This window comes from Raphanus sativus, chromosome 8 (assembly GCF_000801105.2).
Source record: "Raphanus sativus cultivar WK10039 chromosome 8, ASM80110v3, whole genome shotgun sequence".
Lineage (NCBI taxonomy): Eukaryota > Viridiplantae > Streptophyta > Magnoliopsida > Brassicales > Brassicaceae > Raphanus > Raphanus sativus.
The window spans coordinates 7,912,913-7,930,757 of record NC_079518.1 but is presented as its reverse complement, the minus strand read 5'-3'; the positions used below and the strand labels follow the sequence as shown (position 1 = coordinate 7,930,757).

At 35.7% G+C, this 17,845-nt stretch overlaps 5 protein-coding genes across 6 annotated transcripts; 3 read left to right on the top strand and 2 right to left on the bottom strand.

Annotated features, from left to right (window-relative positions):
* Positions 1-203: 203 nt before the first annotated feature.
* Positions 204-1,257, top strand: LOC108821329 (putative glycine-rich cell wall structural protein 1). The gene is given in 3 exon segments (XM_018594372.2): positions 204-740; positions 743-876; positions 879-1,257. Coding segments are annotated over 3 exon segments (708 nt in total). The 5' UTR covers positions 204-322; the 3' UTR covers positions 1,035-1,257.
* A 3,584-nt stretch (positions 1,258-4,841) lies between these two features.
* On the top strand, positions 4,842-7,527 carry LOC108820674 (aldehyde dehydrogenase family 3 member F1). Its single transcript, XM_018593675.2, has 9 exons — positions 4,842-5,253; positions 5,381-5,477; positions 5,565-5,771; positions 5,990-6,114; positions 6,223-6,327; positions 6,401-6,573; positions 6,654-6,744; positions 6,838-6,987; positions 7,103-7,527. The coding sequence occupies exons 1-9, from the start codon at positions 4,984-4,986 to the stop codon at positions 7,349-7,351; spliced, it is 1,467 nt and encodes a 488-aa protein (XP_018449177.1). The 5' UTR covers positions 4,842-4,983; the 3' UTR covers positions 7,352-7,527.
* Positions 7,528-8,314: 787 nt separating this feature from the next.
* LOC108819171 (purple acid phosphatase 6) lies at positions 8,315-10,434 on the bottom strand. The gene is made up of 7 exons (XM_018592160.2): positions 10,223-10,434; positions 9,881-10,093; positions 9,676-9,787; positions 9,366-9,592; positions 9,146-9,284; positions 8,726-9,068; positions 8,315-8,647 (listed from the first exon to the last, which is right to left on the bottom strand). The coding sequence occupies exons 1-7, from the start codon at positions 10,373-10,375 to the stop codon at positions 8,443-8,445; spliced, it is 1,392 nt and encodes a 463-aa protein (XP_018447662.1). The 5' UTR covers positions 10,376-10,434; the 3' UTR covers positions 8,315-8,442.
* A 1,382-nt stretch (positions 10,435-11,816) lies between these two features.
* On the top strand, positions 11,817-15,695 carry LOC108819875 (probable methyltransferase TCM_000336). The gene is made up of 8 exons (XM_056991836.1): positions 11,817-11,900; positions 11,981-12,394; positions 12,651-12,923; positions 13,022-13,905; positions 13,981-14,201; positions 14,282-14,340; positions 14,413-14,544; positions 15,078-15,695. Exons 1-4 carry the CDS (start codon positions 11,817-11,819, stop codon positions 13,382-13,384), a joined length of 1,134 nt encoding a protein of 377 aa, XP_056847816.1. The 3' UTR covers positions 13,385-13,905; positions 13,981-14,201; positions 14,282-14,340; positions 14,413-14,544; positions 15,078-15,695.
* LOC108819172 (uncharacterized) lies at positions 14,904-17,347 on the bottom strand. 2 transcript variants are annotated; one of them, XM_018592161.2, is made up of 6 exons: positions 16,468-16,623; positions 16,268-16,385; positions 16,124-16,175; positions 16,018-16,049; positions 15,695-15,823; positions 14,904-15,450 (listed from the first exon to the last, which is right to left on the bottom strand). In XM_018592161.2, exon 6 carries the CDS (start codon positions 15,424-15,426, stop codon positions 15,058-15,060), a length of 369 nt encoding a protein of 122 aa, XP_018447663.1. In that variant the 5' UTR covers positions 15,427-15,450; positions 15,695-15,823; positions 16,018-16,049; positions 16,124-16,175; positions 16,268-16,385; positions 16,468-16,623; the 3' UTR covers positions 14,904-15,057. The 2 variants fall into 2 exon arrangements, with proteins under 2 accessions (XP_018447663.1, XP_018447668.1); XM_018592166.2 differs by lacking the exon at positions 15,695-15,823 and having other exon boundaries at positions 15,421-15,450; positions 16,468-17,347.
* Positions 17,348-17,845: the final 498 nt, after the last annotated feature.

Genomic DNA, 17,845 nt, shown 5'->3' with positions numbered 1-17,845 from the left:
GGCAATTTCTATAGTTTGGTCACTCTATGATAGTTAGATGAAATTCTAATGAAGTTTAATAAATGAAGACCCTATATACATTACCCTCAAGTCTCGACTTCATCTCTTTTTTGCAGCTTTTTATTGTAAATTAAAGGGAAATGAAAAGTTGGTAGGTTCCGTATGGGAGATGCATGTGCATGAGATTAGTTAAACTAAATGCTTTGGGCTAATACTAAGTTAAGAGTGGAGAAAACCTAGTATAAAAAGAAGATGAAGAAGAGAGTATCGATGCCCACGAGAAGCAAATATAATTCGATATTCGATATATTGGTAAGTTAAAATGGAGAGTGTAAGAGAGAGATCATCATCAAGCTTTGTATTTTTCTTGTTTAGTACTGCTTCTATTGTGTTGTTTCTTAGCTCAAACTATGTTAATGGGTTAAGAGACCTAAAGCTAAAGGAGAGAGATGGAAAGGAGAGTAGGTCTATGAGTTCTACTGCGTCTTCAAGCGTTTTGGAAAAGCACTTTTATACGAATGTTTCGACTGTTGGGTTTGAAAATGCAGTGGTTGGTGAGAATGGTAATGAAAACAAGAGTGGAGATTGTAAACCGCGAGGTGGAGGTGGTGGTGGAGGTGAAACCGGAAAAGACAATCCCCACAAAAAGAAAAGAAGAAGCGGTGGTGGTGGCGGCGGCGGTGGTGGTGGTGGTGGCGGCGGCGGCGGCGGTGGTGGTGGTGGTGGCGGCGGTGGAGGCAAGGTAGCGGAAGTGGCTCAGGCCGTGGCTGGGGTGGAGGAGGTGGTAGTGGTGGTGGTGGTGGTGGTGGGGGCGGTGGAGGTGGTGGTGGTGGTGGTGGTGGTGGAGGAGGCGGCAGCGGTGGTGGGGGTGGCGGCGGGGTAGGGGTGGCGGCGGCGGTGGAGGGGGAGGAGGAAGTGATGGGAAGGGCGGAGGATGGGGTTTTGGATGGGGATGGGGAGGTGATGGACCCGGCCAAAACGGAGGTTATTGTTGGTATCCCGGCTGTGCTAAAAAGGTCAACGGGAAGTCATAACTAAATACACTATTGTCACAACTACATACACTATATTCCCACTGTTTTGCACCCCCTTACACTATATTGTCACAACTACATACACTATCTTTCCACTGTTTTTGCACCCCCTTTTATCTGTTGTTGCACTTTTACAAAGAAAACATCCGATTAATTTCCTTGTTAGTTTTCGTTGCATCTCATGTACTTTGACTGAAAAACTAAAGAGTAATATTTCCCATTTTTTTGTTCTCACTTCTTATGTCAATCTTTGGCTTTAAGGATTTGCTTTATAATATTTTACAAATAAATAAAACTGGAGTCGCTTGGTATGCTGACAAAAGGTATAGTTTGTGTGTTTCAAATACTTTCCCAATAGTCGATATTGCATATTCAGAAAAGAAGCAATGCCGCACAAGTAATACAAGATTAAATATGGATTAACACTGGACTTAGCCACTTTGAATTCGTCATAAGATATTGTTTATACTCAATACAAAAGGCCTCAGACAGAATATATGGTGCAGTCTGGTTCCTGAAACGTGTGCTTAAATCAAAGACAAAATCAAGAAGATAAATGTATAGTTTTTAGTTACTGAATGTGTATCAAAAATGTGTATATTTTGTCAAGTCATAAAATTAGCTGGTGTTATGACGAGCCTCTCTTATGACACTCTTGCCTTTTGAGTTTTTGTAAAAACCAGGTAAGTGATACTCACCTTTGTAAATATGGTTTCTCTGTGAAATCTGCCACTTTACAATTATAACAACTGAAGGAAAAACGTTATCGTTTCGGGATCTGTTGAATTTTATTGAAAAAAATTTAAAAATATTTAATATGAAATCAGGCTTTAGGTAATTAGGTGCCCACTCGACCGTCGGTGGAAGGCCCAAAAAGAAGAATCCGAACCTGGTACCGGAACAAACAAAAGAACATTTTGGTTGTTTCTCTTCAAAGCAAGAATTGAAAACGTCACCAACTAACAACCATCACATGACGAGCGCGTGAAAGCATTGAAAATTGCATCTCTTTATTTGGACTAGTGATTATATGTACACTTTACGACCTCAGTGATAGATCCATTGAAGTAAACACTAGTACTATCCTTGATTTTATAACAATTTGACTAATGTTCTAGACTGATCTTGGTTTGTAATTACACTAACACTCATAAAAATATCATATACTTCAATGAAAAAGAAAAAAAATAAGATTCAAACCTCAAAAACCATCCTACTCCAAAAAGTGCAAAAAAAAAAAAAAATTGACATGTCACATGACTAAATTTTGGTTAGCAACATAAGCATATAAGATTACACAATCATCCACATAAACCACACAAGCCTATAGTTTGATTAAAATTAATTTAATAAATTTCTAGCAACTGGGTGTTTGTTCTAGACTTCTAGTGGTATAATTCCCACTTCGGGTGCTAGAGGTCCCATGTCACGAGTTTGATTCTCGGAACACCCCTATTCGTTTCTATAATGCTCATCTTTTTTTGTTTCATTCGTATTTTAACAATGCAAAAAAGCGTGTGCTATGGTGATATTCACCAATCTGATAAATTGACTATTACATTAACTAGCATAACTAGCACAATCGGGCCGATCGGTTTAATGCAAAGTAAATGATTTTTGAATGGACTGCATGAAATTTTGATCGATGTATATTTAGTTTGGAACTAAGATAAATGGAAAATTCCATTTACAGTTTTAATTTTATGAGCTCATACTAGGGATTGACACAAGCTTAGTACATGGTATTCAGTTTGGCTTATACGAATAATAAAATTTTGGACTTATACTTAGTTTGTTAAAAATAAACAAGTGTTTCAAGTACTTGATATTCGATTTGATCAGATAAAATATCTAATCTATTAATTTAGGGATTATCTACTATTTGAAGTTCTCATTTAAATTTTGGACTCTTTCATAATTGTTGCTAGAATATATCATGCCTCCTATACAATGCAACCTACCAACTTAAATTAAACCAAATCTTAACCAACATAGATTAGTTTAACCTAACCAGTAACATTTTTATAATATTTTTGGTTAATCTCTTAATATAATTAAATCATATAAAACTGAACCACTCTTAAATCAACGAGTTCTATATCATTCCAGACATAAGAGAAAAAATATCCGACTCATTTACAACGTAAGCATACAAAGACCGTGTATGCTTATGCTCATTGATCTTCCAAAAACCAAATAATTGTGGCATAGACCAACATAGGCTCATGTTCGTATCACTAACTTTACTTCCATATATATACTCCTCATCTACATCATATCACAACATATACACAGTTATGCAAGAACATGATTTTTTTTTTGTTCAAATAACCAAATAATGGTGGCATATGGTCAGTAAATTTATTAAATATGTTTTTTTATATATTATATTTTACGAGACTTTTTGTATAAGTTTTTTTTTTGAAAAAAGACATAACTCTGTGTATAAGTTAAAAAGTAAAAGATGTGAGAAGACAAATTATTATACCAAAAATGAAAAAAGATTAAATACAAACTAATAACAAATACAACACAAATTATAATACTATTAAATTCTATATATATTTAATAAAATATTATATATATATGTCTAATATGTATATATAGATATATATAAATGTTACACAAAATATATATAATATTATATACACATATTATATATACCATATATTATTAATTGAAATTTGACAAATCAATTTCCGCCCTTTAGGGCGGGTCCTAATCTAGTTAGAATTTAAGAATCAAATACGAGCGAGTACAGAGTAAGTAAAAAGTAAATGTACCCATCCATACTGCAGTATTTTTCCATATATACTCCCCCCCCCCCCCCACCCCCCAACTATATTATTTAATTCATGCATCTTGGTATGTATAGCTATGTGTTTATATTTCATTGGAAAGTATTTTCTTTTGGTAATATACTTTGTAAAGTATTTTGCAAAATAAAATTTATCACTAATATTTTAATTATTAAAAATGGGCTAGAACCATTTTAATGTCTGATTAATAATGTTATTACAAATGATGATAATTATTATATATACGATTTTATAGCTAAAAATCTATATTTAATGGTATATTTCACACCATACTGGATAAATTTCATAACTATTTTTTCTATAATCTACATTAATTTATATTTTGGGATCTAAATCCCAAATCTCTTTTGTTGGATTACATGAAAAAAAAATAGGAGCATAAAGATATTTGACAAAAATACAAAAAGAAAGAATGAATTTTTTTCCACATCGGATTAGCATTTAGTGACTATTTTGCCAACCATCACCGTACTATTATTGGTCCTCTACAATTGATAATCATAGTACTATCGACGTTTACATACGCAAAACTTATTGAAGTTCCCAACTACATTGTATGAATCGTATCACCCCACATTCCATCATCTATGCTACTACTTTCTTCGGCATAACAGCAAACTAATAAAACATGTTAGATTCAAATTTGATACTATATAGTCGACAAAAAAGATACGAGATATTACGAGCTGCGTAGCATTTTATGGGCCAGTGCTACTAACCAGACTTTCCGGACTTTGTTAAGTGAGACATTAGACAGACCAATTAATATCACCGATTCACATACTTCATATAATATAAAGTATCACCGATTCGCAAACTTCATATAATATAAAATACTTAGTATAAAATATCCTAACATGTGGAAATCGAGAGGAATCTGTCAACGATAACATTTAATTCATCGACATGGACATCCATCTTCACGATAACGATTGTTAAACTTAAGATTGCAGAACCTAGTTAATGTTGTATACCTTATCATTCCCCCAACTAGTTTTTCTTTCCTCTTTCATCAACCACCTACTACAAGAGTACAAGTGGTTGAAACTGAAACCTTCTAGCTCCTTAAGAGGCAATCGAACAAACGAGCTTTTTATTAACCAACCTCCGCTTCGGTAGAGAGTGAGGCAATGGAGGCCATGAAGGAGACTGTGGATCAGAGCTTGAGAGAGATGAGAGAGACGTTTGCAAGCGGTAGGACGAGGAGTGTGAAGTGGAGAAAGGCACAGCTCGGAGCCATAATCGAGATGGTTAAAGACAACGAAGAGAAGATGAGCGATGTTCTGTTTCAAGATTTGGGTAAACACAGTTCTGAAGCTTTCAGAGATGAGCTTGGTTTTGTCATGAGATCAGCTACTACTGCTTTAAACTGTCTTGATAATTGGGTCGTTCCCAAAAAGGTAAGAACCATACACTACGCACATAGTTAGTAACTGTATATGAGACAATCTTGATCTCGGTTTAAGAAACTTTGCAAGATATATTAATCCTTTTTGGCTAATTATTTTTTTGGTGATGAAAAAACAGAGCAACCTTCCTCTGTTGTTCTACCCAGCAACAGGGAAAGTGATCTCAGAACCTTATGGGACGGTTCTTGTTCTGTCTAGCTGGAACTTTCCTATATGTAAGAATTGGATCTTGAATCATTTCAATGTTCTTTTGAGGTCTTTTAATAGATTTAACACTGTCATTATTTATTGTTTTTGGTCAGCTTTGTCTTTAGACCCAATGATTGGGGCAATAGCAGCAGGAAATACCGTTCTGCTCAAGGCATCTGAATTAAGCCCTAACGCATCTGCCTTGCTTGCCAAGTTAATCCCGTCTTATCTCGACACTAAAGCCATCAAAGTTATCGAAGGAGGACCTGATGTTGCAACCATCCTCTTACAGCATCAATGGGACAAGATCTTCTTCACAGGTATCATTCAATTCATCCCTTAACACTCAATAACTCGCTTGTAACGGCTTCGTACCCCCAAATTTTATGAACTAATGTAAATGAACATAAAATCCCAAATTATTTAAAATATTTTTTTTTTACTAAAGTTCATACTAAAAATTGTTTAAGACTTCCAAAAATTTCAAATCTGGCTCTGAGCGGCATTCACATAATTGTTGTTGTGTATTTGCTTGTAGGGAGTCCAAAGATTGGAAAGATCATAATGGCTGCAGCTGCAGAGCATTTGACTCCTGTGACGTTGGAGCTCGGTGGTAAATGTCCCACCATTATTGACCACCACTCCGTTTCTAAGGACATGAAGGTGTGTTCTTCGCTTTGTTATTCTTAGCTACAGCTTCTTCTTTTTAGCTTAAGCTTGATATGATAGTGAAAGTGCCTGAATTTTTTATTATTGATGAGGAACATATAGTCGGTTGTGAAGAGAATCTCTGGAGGAAAATGGGGATCTTGCAGTGGGCAAGCTTGTATCTCTGTAGATTACGTTCTTGTCGAACAGAGTTTTGCGTCTACTCTGGTACGTGAATACACAAACGCAAATGCAAACGCTGTTCCTGTAGTATCTCTAAGACTTTGGTGATTTTCTATAGATTGATATGTTTAAGCCGGTGATAAGGTCTTTCTTTGGGGAAAACCCTAAAGAATCTGGATGTCTCTCTAAGATTGTCACCAAGAAACACTTTCAGAGATTGTCTCGTCTTCTAAATGATCCTCGTGTTAAAGCTTCAATCGTCTATGGTGGCTCCATGGATGAAGAGAAGCTGTAATCTTTTGACTCAATCATGTTTCTTGTATGAAAAGTAATCTGTTTTACAAAAATTTTAACCTAATTTTGTTTGGCAGGTATGTTGAGCCAACGATCTTGTTGGATCCTCCTCTTGATTCTGAGATAATGAATGAAGAAATATTTGGTCCAATTCTCCCTATTATCACAGTAAGCATATTTAAAGCATAAAATCTTAGTTAGTAAAAATACTTTCGAGGTATCGTTGCTTATTATTTGTTTATTTCCTCGGATGTAACGAAGTTACGTGACATCCAAGAAAGCATAGGGTTCATCAAGTCAAAACCAAAGCCACTTGCTATCTATGCATTCACCAATGACAAGAACCTTAAAACTAGAATCTTGTCAGAAACATCCTCTGGAAGTGTTACCTTCAACGACCTCATGATCCAGGTAAGATTAATCTCCACAAAATTAGTCTAGGCTGAGTGTAGAACTTTGTATATTGACTCTGATTACAGACAATGTAGAAGTGTCTCATATCTTCAACTTTTAATTGGAATTGCAGTATATGTGTGATGCATTGCCCTTTGGAGGAGTAGGACAGAGTGGAATGGGAAGGTATCACGGGAAATACTCATTCGAGTGTTTCAGTCATGAGAAGGCAATAATGGAAGGAAGCTTAGCAATGGATCTTGAAGCTCGATACCCTCCATGGAACAACTTCAAGCTCAACTTTATTAGACTCGCATTTCGTGATGCTTACTTCAAGCTTGTCCTCTTAATGCTTGGTCTGACAAAAGGAGTGAGAAAGTGAAACACTCGAAAACACACTAAATATATATGAATGATTCATATGAATCATATCACTCTTTCTTCTGATATTTATATCTTCACCCAATAAGTTTGATTCCAAATATCATTTAAGCTTGAGATTTTCTATATAAGTATTTATGTGTTCCACTTAATATAAATAAAAGGCTATTAGTTGAATATGATTATACTATCATAAGGTAGTATTCTGCGTGTGCCTAAGACTATGGAACAGATAACAGAACAAATCTATCTTATTAAAACAGAAACATTCTGTTGGACCTAACATTTATTTTGTAAGTTTTTAAATTAAATACATATTTATACTTTATAGTTAAACCTACATTAAATCACTAATGTTCCTTTCTTTATATTACTATACATGTATCCAAACAATATACTTATTTCTTTATACTACTATCAATATTTCTAAACAATATATTTTTATACTACTATCAATGTTTCCAAACAATACAATAATTAATTTTAGTTATTTTATATCTATCATTTTCTCTTTAAAATTTTGTAGAAACGTCATAATTTCATAAATTGCAAAATAATAAACTTTAAAATTTGGATTATAAGATTACAGATTATGAAAATATTACAATTTAAATCAAATTAGATTACATATCGGTCATCCATCAGTTCAATCGGTTAGTCTCGGGTTTTAGTGATTTTTTTAATATGAATTTTTTAAAATTGTCAGATCTCCGGATTAACCGGTATAATCACAATCGGGTTGAATTTAAAAACACTGATTTAAATGCAAAAATATTTTAAATACACACTCTTTAAAAATTACCAAAATATTTGTTAAGTTATTAGTGAATTTTTTCATCGTAAAATATTACGCGCTTCAAAAGCGCGGGTCAAGATCTAGTTATGTTAATAACTCAATATCTTGGTATATTTTTTCCTTAAACGGAAGAGATTATGATTGATCTAAATTTTGAAGCGACTCCAATAATAAAATATTATTTAAAGATTTAAACTGAATATCCGAAATAACAATGCAATCTAAATTGAAAAATCCATAACCTAAACATAAAACCAAAGAAAAAAAACAAACTAAAAAAACCCTCCTTTTTCAAATCAGCAAATGAAACAGTCACGCGCTGTCTCCTCCTTTGGAAAGAAGTATCTGTTATACATCATAACAGAATCAGCTGCTATGGCTTCATTGTCTTGGTTCCTATGCCATGTGTACTGTGCGTGAGTCTTGTTCTTAATCTCGAGAAGAGCATGACCAAAACTCGATTCCCTATAGGCTGAGTAACTCGGTTGCGGATCAGTAAAACTGTTGGAAAGAGAGTAACATAGCATATTAGTTTCTATATAATTAAAACACTAAAAATAGAGCAAACAAAATATTTACCTATTTGCGATTCCTTCAATGTTTCCTCCATCTCCGATTGTGATGTAAATTGGAGCATTAGGATCTTTCACTGGAGTGCTCAAGCCATTGGTGATATTATACTTAATATTGGAAACACGTTCGGATCTCTCATACGCATGGACATGACCAGCCAAGACCAAATCAACCTTGCTGTTAACAAACCACGACTCGAACATCACCCTCATGCTCTCACCTTCCATGTAATGGTAGTTGACACTATTGTACCACGGAGAGTGAACCATAACAATCAACCATGGAGTCTCCTCTCTGTTCACTTTCTTCAGCTCTTGCTCAAGCCACACGTATTGCGGTGTGTATTTGCCTAGAAAGGAGATAAGTGTTATGTAAACAAAATCAAGAAAGTTTACAAGTCTTTGTTTTTGTGATTTTTCTTGTTACCGTAGCCAGAGTAAGAGGAGAGGACGATGATGTGAGCAGGACCACGTCTGACTGAGTACCAAAGAGGGGATATGCTCCCTGAGGTTTTGAAGGCGTTAGTGTAGCGGTGACTATAAGGCCTGAATGGGTGACGCTCACCCTGATTTAAGATTCAAATTGTAAGTAAACCGAATCTGAACCAAACTAAATTACGAAAAGACTTGAAATAGGTGAATCTTACTATGTTTGGAACGAAATCAATCTCGTGATTCCCGGCGGCATAGATAATGGGCTGGTAAGCAGCGCAAGGCTCCATGAATCTTCCATAAGTATCCCATTTTCTCTGGTCATGGTTTGGATGGTTGTCTTGGTAAGCCAAGTCTCCGGGAAAGAGAATGGTTTGGCCTTTAGGGTTCGACATGTATTGGTACAAGGTTTCGTTAGAAGCATAGGTTTGTCCAAGATCACCTACAAAAATAATGACTCATTAGATATTGATGTGCAAATACTAGTTTTAAATCTAGGCTAATAAAGAAAGATCAGTTAATTACCAATAATCCCGAATGTGTATGGAACATCAGGTCCAACCTTCGGGGGAGTTGTGAAGGAGAATTGTCTAACTGATTTATCAGTACCAACCTCATAGATGTATTTAGTATCGTACTGACATGTAGAACAGAAACATTAAGACACCGTATAAAAAGAAGACCCCGTTGTTCCTTGGATGACAAGTTAAGTAATACAAAGTACACAAACCTCGAGATTTTTAATGGTGGAGTGATGAAGAAATCCAGAAGAATAGTCATAAAATTTGTAAGACGACGTGGAGGCTTTCTTCTTTCTCCGCTTCACGTCACTTCCATTATCGGCGATCCAGTAAGTAACCACGTCAGAACCAGCTAGGTTTAACGGTGTCACCCACGAGATGATCATGCCACGGCCATCGCGATCTCCTTGCGTTAGATGAACCTGAAACAATAACGGAAAAAATCAATGCAATTATGCAAGTACGTGGTTTTGATATATTAAGATATACAACTGATAATTTTGTCCAAAAAAAGATACAACTGATAATAAAAATAAATAAAAAATTAAAACCTGTTCTGGAGCATTGTGACCGGGTGGAGAAGGGAATGTTTCGAGAGACATCTCGTTTGCTGGTTGGGCTTGTCGCACGTATTTGCTTGTTATTCCACCATTGATTAACGTGGTGATGCTTAGAAGTAGGATGGAGAGTATGAATATCTTCATGCTTAATCTGTGATGGCTTCTAAGAACTTTATTGTTTGTAGTGTTTAGTTGGTAACTAGGTTTTATATATATATATATATATGATCGAGTGGAATATGCCAGTATTTGGCTTGGAATCTATATATAAAAAACGATATGCGTAAAAAAACTAATTTTAATTTAGTAGTATAACTAGGATAAATCTGTTGCAATTTCTATTTCAGAAAGGAATATTCAAAATAGCTGATAATGACTTCGTTGTTATCAGTTTTTTTTTTTTTTGTCTTGATCTAGTATTTGAGATATATGATATAATCCATTGATTATCTTAAGCGACATTCTTTTAAATATTTTTTTCTGCTAGACACACTCAGTTTTCATATTTTAAATAAAAAAGTTGCCGACAAAATAAAAATAAAAATAAAAAGGTAAGACTTTTTTTTAACTGGCTTAAGATATTGCAAAGATTTTTTGCAATCTTGCTTAACTAAAACAAGATTAACAGCTTTATATTATTGCAACTATATAGGCAACCACTTATCAGAATCTTTGACAAAAAAAATTATCAGCTATGTAAATTACTAAGGAAAAATATTCTTAAATAAAAATTAGGCTTTAAACAATGTGTATAGTGTTTAAAAAAAACAATGCATATATTATATAATGTTTATATATAAATAATAATAGTACACGCACATGCCTCTCACGTGCATATAATAGTATCCTTTAAAGAAACTCTCTCTTGTTCAGAGAAAGGAAGTGTTTGCCACCATCGCTTCATACAAGATGTTGTTAAGATTCGTTCGCTACCAACTCCTCTTACCAACATCTTGTATGATCGGACTCAAAGAGAATGATGTCCAAGTAGTTCGTTCTGTTAACGCAACACGTTACCTAATCTTTGCAGCTTAAAAGGTAGCAAATGTCTTTTCCTATATAAAATGTTGATCATTGTAATTTTATGTAAGACTTGAGATGGGTGCATGAAAGCCATGTGCACATTATTAAGTCACTTAATTATAGTGTTCACATGTTTTCTTGCTTCTAGTGGGAAATTGGGACTTGATCCAAATTTCAGTGTATCACAGAGGCACAGAGCCACTCTCATATATTCGCTATGTCTCCCTTAAACAATATATATTTTTTCTTCAATGTATCAAACTCTCCTTGGTGACTAACGTGTATGTCTTTTGACAACTTACAAAGAATACACTCACTATCATGGCAAAGACTAGAGTACTGCAACTCCAACTATCGAGGTGATTAAGGCTCTGGATTCATTAAATTTATTGCTAATATATGTGAGTAGGTGTGCTTTTTTATTATTTATGGGTCCTATATATTACTCCTTTAAGGAAAGATTGAGTTGACATGCCAAATCTTACTCCTTTAAGAAAAGCAAATTCGTACACCAAAAGAACAAACCCTAACCCAAGAAATATTTCTTTTTGTTGTCATTGTGATGGATAAGATGGATCTACAAAGAGAGTTTCACATGACTGGAGGAGTTGGGAAAACTAGTTATGCAAGAAACTCTTCCTTCCAGGTTCTTGATATTTCAAATGTCTTCACTTACTTCATAGTCTTGACTTCTATAACGACCCTCTTTTTTTCTGTTATTAGCAGAAGAAAGCTTCTGATCAGGCAAGAGACATAACACTAGAGACACTCCAACAACTCTACAAAGAGACAAGACCCAAAGGTGTAGGAATAGCCGATCTGGGATGTTCTTCAGGACCAAACACTCTTTCCACCACTAGAGACATCATCAAAGCCGTCATACTTGCTCACCACCGTGAGATACCAAACGAGCCCTTGCCGGAAATCAGAGTCTTCCTTAACGATCTCCCCCGAAATGACTTCAACTCTATATTCAAGTCCTTGCCTGACTTCCATATAGAACTCAAGAGAGATACCAAGAATGATGATTCCCCTTCAGTTTTCATTGCAGCCTTCCCTGGATCATTTTATGGGAGGCTCTTCCCTGAAAACACCATCCACTTTATCTATGCCTCTTTCAGCTTACACTGGCTTTCAAAGGTAAACAGAGTGATATGCCGGTCCAAGTCAAAACCTAGTTAAACATTCATTTTGGCCCCCAATTTTACTAAAGCTAATATATACATTGTATGACTCTCAAAATATGCTAAAGAGTTTGTCAAGATTTATCTTAAGAATGTTTATGGCCTCATAAATCTCAATACCAAGATTTGTAATTCAAAGATAGATACCTTCTTCAAGTGTAAGTGTGTATATATATATGTATACTGAGTACTCTTTTTTTTTTGTTTTGCAGATTCCTCCAGCTTTGTATGACGATCAAGGCAAGTCCATAAACAAAGGGTGTATTAACATCTGCTCCTCAAGCCCTGAAGCTGTTTCCAAAGCTTACTACAGCCAATTCAAGGAAGATTTCTCTATGTTCCTCCGGTCTCGATCAAAAGAGGTGGTTGCATCTGGCAGAATGGTCCTCATAATACTCGGAAGAGAAGGTCCTGATCATGTTGGTAGAGGAAACTCTTTCTTCTGGGAACTTCTCGCAAGATCCATAGCAGATCTTGTCTCACAAGTATATATATATATATAATATTCTGATTTGACAAATATGGGTCATGATTTAGAAAATTTGATCAAGAAACCATGTAATATGTTTTTATTTAATTCTAGGGAGAAATTGAGGAAGAGAAGCTCGATTCTTACGACCTGCACTTCTACGCCCCAAATGCTGCTGAGATAGAAAGTGAAGTGAACAAAGAAGGGTCTTTTGAATTAGAGAAGTTAGAGATTTTGGAAGTAGACAAGGATTGGGGCAACGAATATGGTTTCAGTTACGGTAAGGCGGTTGCAAAGATGATAAGAGCTGTTCAAGAGTCAATGCTTGCTTCACACTTCGGAGATGAGGTTTTGGACAAGATGTTTGATACATATGGTAGAATAGTTGACGAGGAGTTGGCTAAGGAAGACATAAAACACATCACATTTGTTGTTGTCCTGAGAAGGAAGTACCTTTTTTTTTTTTTTTGTCACTGAATAATGCATTAATAGAAAAAGAGAAGAAGAGGCCCAAAGATGGCCCAATCTTAAGGTTTAGTACAATGATAGAAGAAAAGCTTGCAAAGCCCGTTTAGCTAAAGAGTCCGCAGAAGTGTTTTTTGATCTCGGAAGATGAGAGATAGAGAAAGTTGCGAGGTCAGAGGAGATCAGTCGGATATCAGAAGTGATTCCGATGATTTCTTTGTACTGTCCGTCGCCGTTGATTGCTCTGACGAGCGTTGTGTTGTCGGAGAAGGCCCTGAGTTTCTTGTACCCGAGGGAGATCGCCTGGATGAGGGCTTCACGCATCGCGAGAGCTTCTGCGATTAGAGGGGTTCCAACCGAGCTGTGACCCATCGATCAGTGGATTGGTGATGTTATCGGTCCTCCTGAGAAGACCCATCCAAAGCCGGCTGTCTTCGAGGTCTTGTCCCACGAAGCGTCGGTCGTGCATGTAACAGTGTCGGCTTCCGGGGAGCTGATCTCCACTGGTTTCGGTCGCGTCTGAGCTTGAGCTTGTAAGTGTTGTTTTTCTTTTGTTCTCCCTTGCGATTGCGTCCATTCGATTGCTAACCGTTGGCTTTTCACTGCAGTTTCTTCCGCTAGAATTGCTCTGTTTTCGAAGATCAGAGTGTTCCGTGAGATCCAGATTGCCCAAAGGACCCATGGCAAGATATTAAAGACGATTCCAGAAGGAGGGAGACAGGCCACTGATCTGAATTTCCTGACAGTACTTTGGAGCGAGTCTTCATCTGATATTGCCACAGCTCTTTGCAGAGGTATCATCTCCCACACTCTTTTTGCAAAAGGGCAGGTAAAGAAACAATGTGTTGCTGTTTCAATCTCTTGACATCTAACACAATATTTTCCTGACAAAACACCTCTTGTTTGTAGATTAGCGCCTAAAGGGAGGGAGTTCTGAAGCATTGCCCACAAGAACGTTCTTATCTTTGGTGAGAAGTTTCCTGCCCATACATCTTTAATCCAATCAAAACTAACCAGATTCTCCTCCTGGTTTGTTGTAGGTTCCTGGTTTGATGCCACAAAGTATCCTGATCGTGTTGTGTATACGCCTGATTTAGTTTTGTGCCAGATCACAGTGTCTTCGGTACCTTTACGACTCGGTTGGATGCACTGAATTTGTGCCGCATAGATAGGTAGCAGTCTCTCTATCTTTTCTTTTCTCCATTGTAGATCTGTTGTGAGAAGATCCGACACCATTAGGTCTAGCGAAGCTTCAGCTATAGGACCTATAGGTTTAGAAACTTCATCTAGGAAGTACCTAAAACAATGAAAATCGAAGAGGAGAGCTCTCCCTTGAGCTCCACGTAACCAAAGAGAGATTCATTATTCAGACTTCCCTTAAAGGGCACGGTTAGACTGGACATCATATATAGTCCAAACCAAACTTTTTATTTTTATTTTTTTATAGTCAAACCAAAACTGTTTGACCTTTGGCTTTTAGACTCGTCTAATGTTTGCTTTTGAAACTTTTAATGTTCTCAAGAACATGCAATTTTGCTTCCAAGATTTGTAATATTCTTATAAATCAAATGAATGAATCGGTCATCATAATATAGAAATAACATTACAAAACTAAAATATATAAACTCATTTGAACTAAATGAAAACTTAAAACCTTTCTTGATTTTCATTTTTCATAAACTCATCTACTTGTAATAAATAACAGGCGCATTAGATCTCGCATCCCACATACCACCTTCTTTCAAATACTCAAGATACCTAGAGAACTCAGGCTTTGTCGTCGTTGACTTCTTCTTCTTTCCGTACAAAAAGCTAAAGATAGGGTGGCTAAATTTGCTTGTTGGTTTGACTTTCTTGGATTTTTGACGAGGAAGCTCCTCGAGAATGGTTGGAACACCACCAGCACCGAGCTTTATAGATGGAGCGTAGTAAGGAACACTCGTTGATCTTCTTAGCTTGGCTCCGAGTAAGCTGAAAGTTGAATCATCACTTACTCGCTCGTAGCCTCCACGACGGCTTCTTGTCCTAGTGCTAAAGCTTCTTAGCATTTGCATCTTTTAATTGTCTTGCTTAATTAACTGTAAAATATAGAGAGGTTATAAGATGATGTAAAGAGAGGAAGTGAAGAGAAGGTTTTGTTGTTGCTTTTTTTTGTTGTTGTTGTAATGAGCAAGAGGTTCATCTGTGTTGTTATATACGGAGATGTGATGAGATCTTATGGTTGTATCTTCTTTAATTTGAAAGTAGAAATGGTCAGAGTTTGGCTGCCAGTTCAAAAAGTAAAAAAAAATATGTTTAGTTATATAAAATAACAGAAATTACATGATAAGAGGGATGGATTCGTTGAGCTTCTTTGACTTTTCAATTCTACTAGCTAACGCAATCTTTGACATCACATCATCAATGAACTTCCACGAGACTCGGTTTATATTACATTAATAGAATTAGCATCTGAAAATAACACGGTTTTATTGTTGAAACATTAGTCAAATAAATGAATAACGTTTTGTTAAGAACTCATCTAATGATTCTAGAAAACATTTTTGTAGAAATTTACAATTACACTAGTATGACTTCACATTTTTTTTAAAAGAAAATCATGATCGTTATATACCAAGGTCAAAGTCAATAAACCAACGCTTTACCTTTCTCCTTAATTGAATCTGTTCCAAGCTCCCTACAAATTTAGAAAAGTAACAAAATTTTGTTTGAAAGTGTTACAAAACATAAGATACGTGTGTAGTTAGTTACCTTGATGTAATACATTTCTGGTGAATGTTTTCACCTCTTTGCTGTAATTTGTCTGGATGAACACAGAGTGTAAGCTCTCTTCACAGCTGCTGATGTTTCATAACAAGAGATAAAAAACAGATCTGGTTCATGTAATTTCATTACCAGCTTCTTGATGATGCTTCCAAAAAGAACCATGGAAATGGGCGTAACCAGTGTTTGACTGAAACAAGAATGCAGGACCAATTCCACTCAGATTTACAAGCTCCACAGTTTTGACCTCCTGTAGTACAATTGAAGGAACTTCATCACTAGTTTAGTAACCAGAAGACGAAACTCTTCTACTCATATTGACTAAAACTTACATTCAACCCGGTGATGATTTCCATAAACTTAATAAATAAGAAATTACTCAATAGAAGTAGAAGATTTTAGGACAAATATAATTTCCATAAAATGAATGTAACTTTGTACGCCAGAGAAAAGCCACAGTTTATGAGAACATATTGAAGGTAAGGCATAGGTTGATACTACTACTACACTAAATTGCAAGCTGGCTATATCATAAAAGCGCTAGCAATGTGGTAACATGGTAACCAGCGCTTCTAGCTCAGTTGGTAAAGAGTTCACAGCTGTGAGTTCCGCTACCTGGGTTCGAATCCCGGTCACTGGGGAATTAACATTTCGGCATCGCCAGGGACAGAGGACCGACATGTGGCAACACGTGACTAGTCTGGACCACTTCGGTGGGGCCAGGATACCTCTGTATAATTCAAAAAAAAAAAATGTGGTAACATGGACTAGTGGTTGTTACTATATAACTTCGACAACTTCTTATACTTTAAAAAGTATAATTTTTTGCTTTACAAATTTTCAATTTGTAAGTTCAACGTCTATTTCAACGTTCAACGTCTATTTCAACGGTTTTACAACTTTACATTGTGCTATCTCATTCTCACATAACTCTCAGAAATTGTAACCAGACATTCAAGAAAATTACAATGTGTTATTGCCTCCAAGATGAAGAATCTCCCAATCATCTACCGGATGAAGAATGTTTCCAAAACAGTATTGATTCTCTTGAATTATATCACCGAGTATGGATAATATATATTGGAAAATATAAAAGAAAAAAAGAAAGAAATGTATAGGGACCAAACACTTAGATCAAAAGCAATGGTGTCGCCCACCTTCCTATCACTTATCTTTAAATCCATTTTCTTCTATTTTTTTTTTGTGTGTGTGTCCCTGTCACTGAATTTTCTATTAAACAAAATAGTATAATGGTTCAAAATATATTCAGAGAGCTTCTTTTTTTTTTGTTAATGATCTCTCTAATAATGAAATAGAATAAAAATGTTGCTGTAATTTATAGATTGACAAATGGTATTGACGAACAGATTCACAACAAGACATGAGAATGATATCACTCAAGCTCATGATTAAAACCTTTGTTTCTATTCATTTGCAAGTTAAGATTCATCATTCATAATTCACATTTCTCCACCACATATAACCTTAACAAACACTCTATAACTTTAACAAACACTCTTTCTTTAAGTACAATTCTTTAGAGAAAAAACAACGTTGGATGATAGATACAATAAAAGATCCTATCAAAAACTTGAAAGGGCAAAAAAAAAACCAGAGAAAGACACAGAAACGACTAACTTAAGAGACTCCTCATGTCATGTTCATAAGGACATGGCCACATGGTAGGTTATGTCATTTAGACCCCACAAC

Excerpts from the sequence above, each read along its gene's own strand:
- LOC108820674 (XM_018593675.2), top strand. The coding sequence starts at position 4,984 with ATGGAGGCCATGAAGGAGACTGTGGATCAGAGCTTGAGAGAGATGAGA. Across the intron at positions 5,478-5,564 it reads TAGCTGGAACTTTCCTATAT|CTTTGTCTTTAGACCCAATG; the intron begins GTAAGAATTGGA and ends GTTTTTGGTCAG. Across the intron at positions 5,772-5,989 it reads GGACAAGATCTTCTTCACAG|GGAGTCCAAAGATTGGAAAG; the intron begins GTATCATTCAAT and ends ATTTGCTTGTAG.
- LOC108819171 (XM_018592160.2), bottom strand. The coding sequence starts at position 10,375 with ATGAAGATATTCATACTCTCCATCCTACTTCTAAGCATCACCACGTTA. Across the intron at positions 9,788-9,880 it reads CCACCATTAAAAATCTCGAG|TACGATACTAAATACATCTA; the intron begins GTTTGTGTACTT and ends TCTACATGTCAG. Across the intron at positions 9,593-9,675 it reads ATACACATTCGGGATTATTG|GTGATCTTGGACAAACCTAT; the intron begins GTAATTAACTGA and ends TTATTTTTGTAG.
- LOC108819875 (XM_056991836.1), top strand. The coding sequence starts at position 11,817 with ATGGATAAGATGGATCTACAAAGAGAGTTTCACATGACTGGAGGAGTT. Across the intron at positions 11,901-11,980 it reads CAAGAAACTCTTCCTTCCAG|AAGAAAGCTTCTGATCAGGC; the intron begins GTTCTTGATATT and ends TGTTATTAGCAG. Across the intron at positions 12,924-13,021 it reads TAGCAGATCTTGTCTCACAA|GGAGAAATTGAGGAAGAGAA; the intron begins GTATATATATAT and ends ATTTAATTCTAG.
- LOC108819172 (XM_018592161.2), bottom strand. The coding sequence starts at position 15,426 with ATGCAAATGCTAAGAAGCTTTAGCACTAGGACAAGAAGCCGTCGTGGA.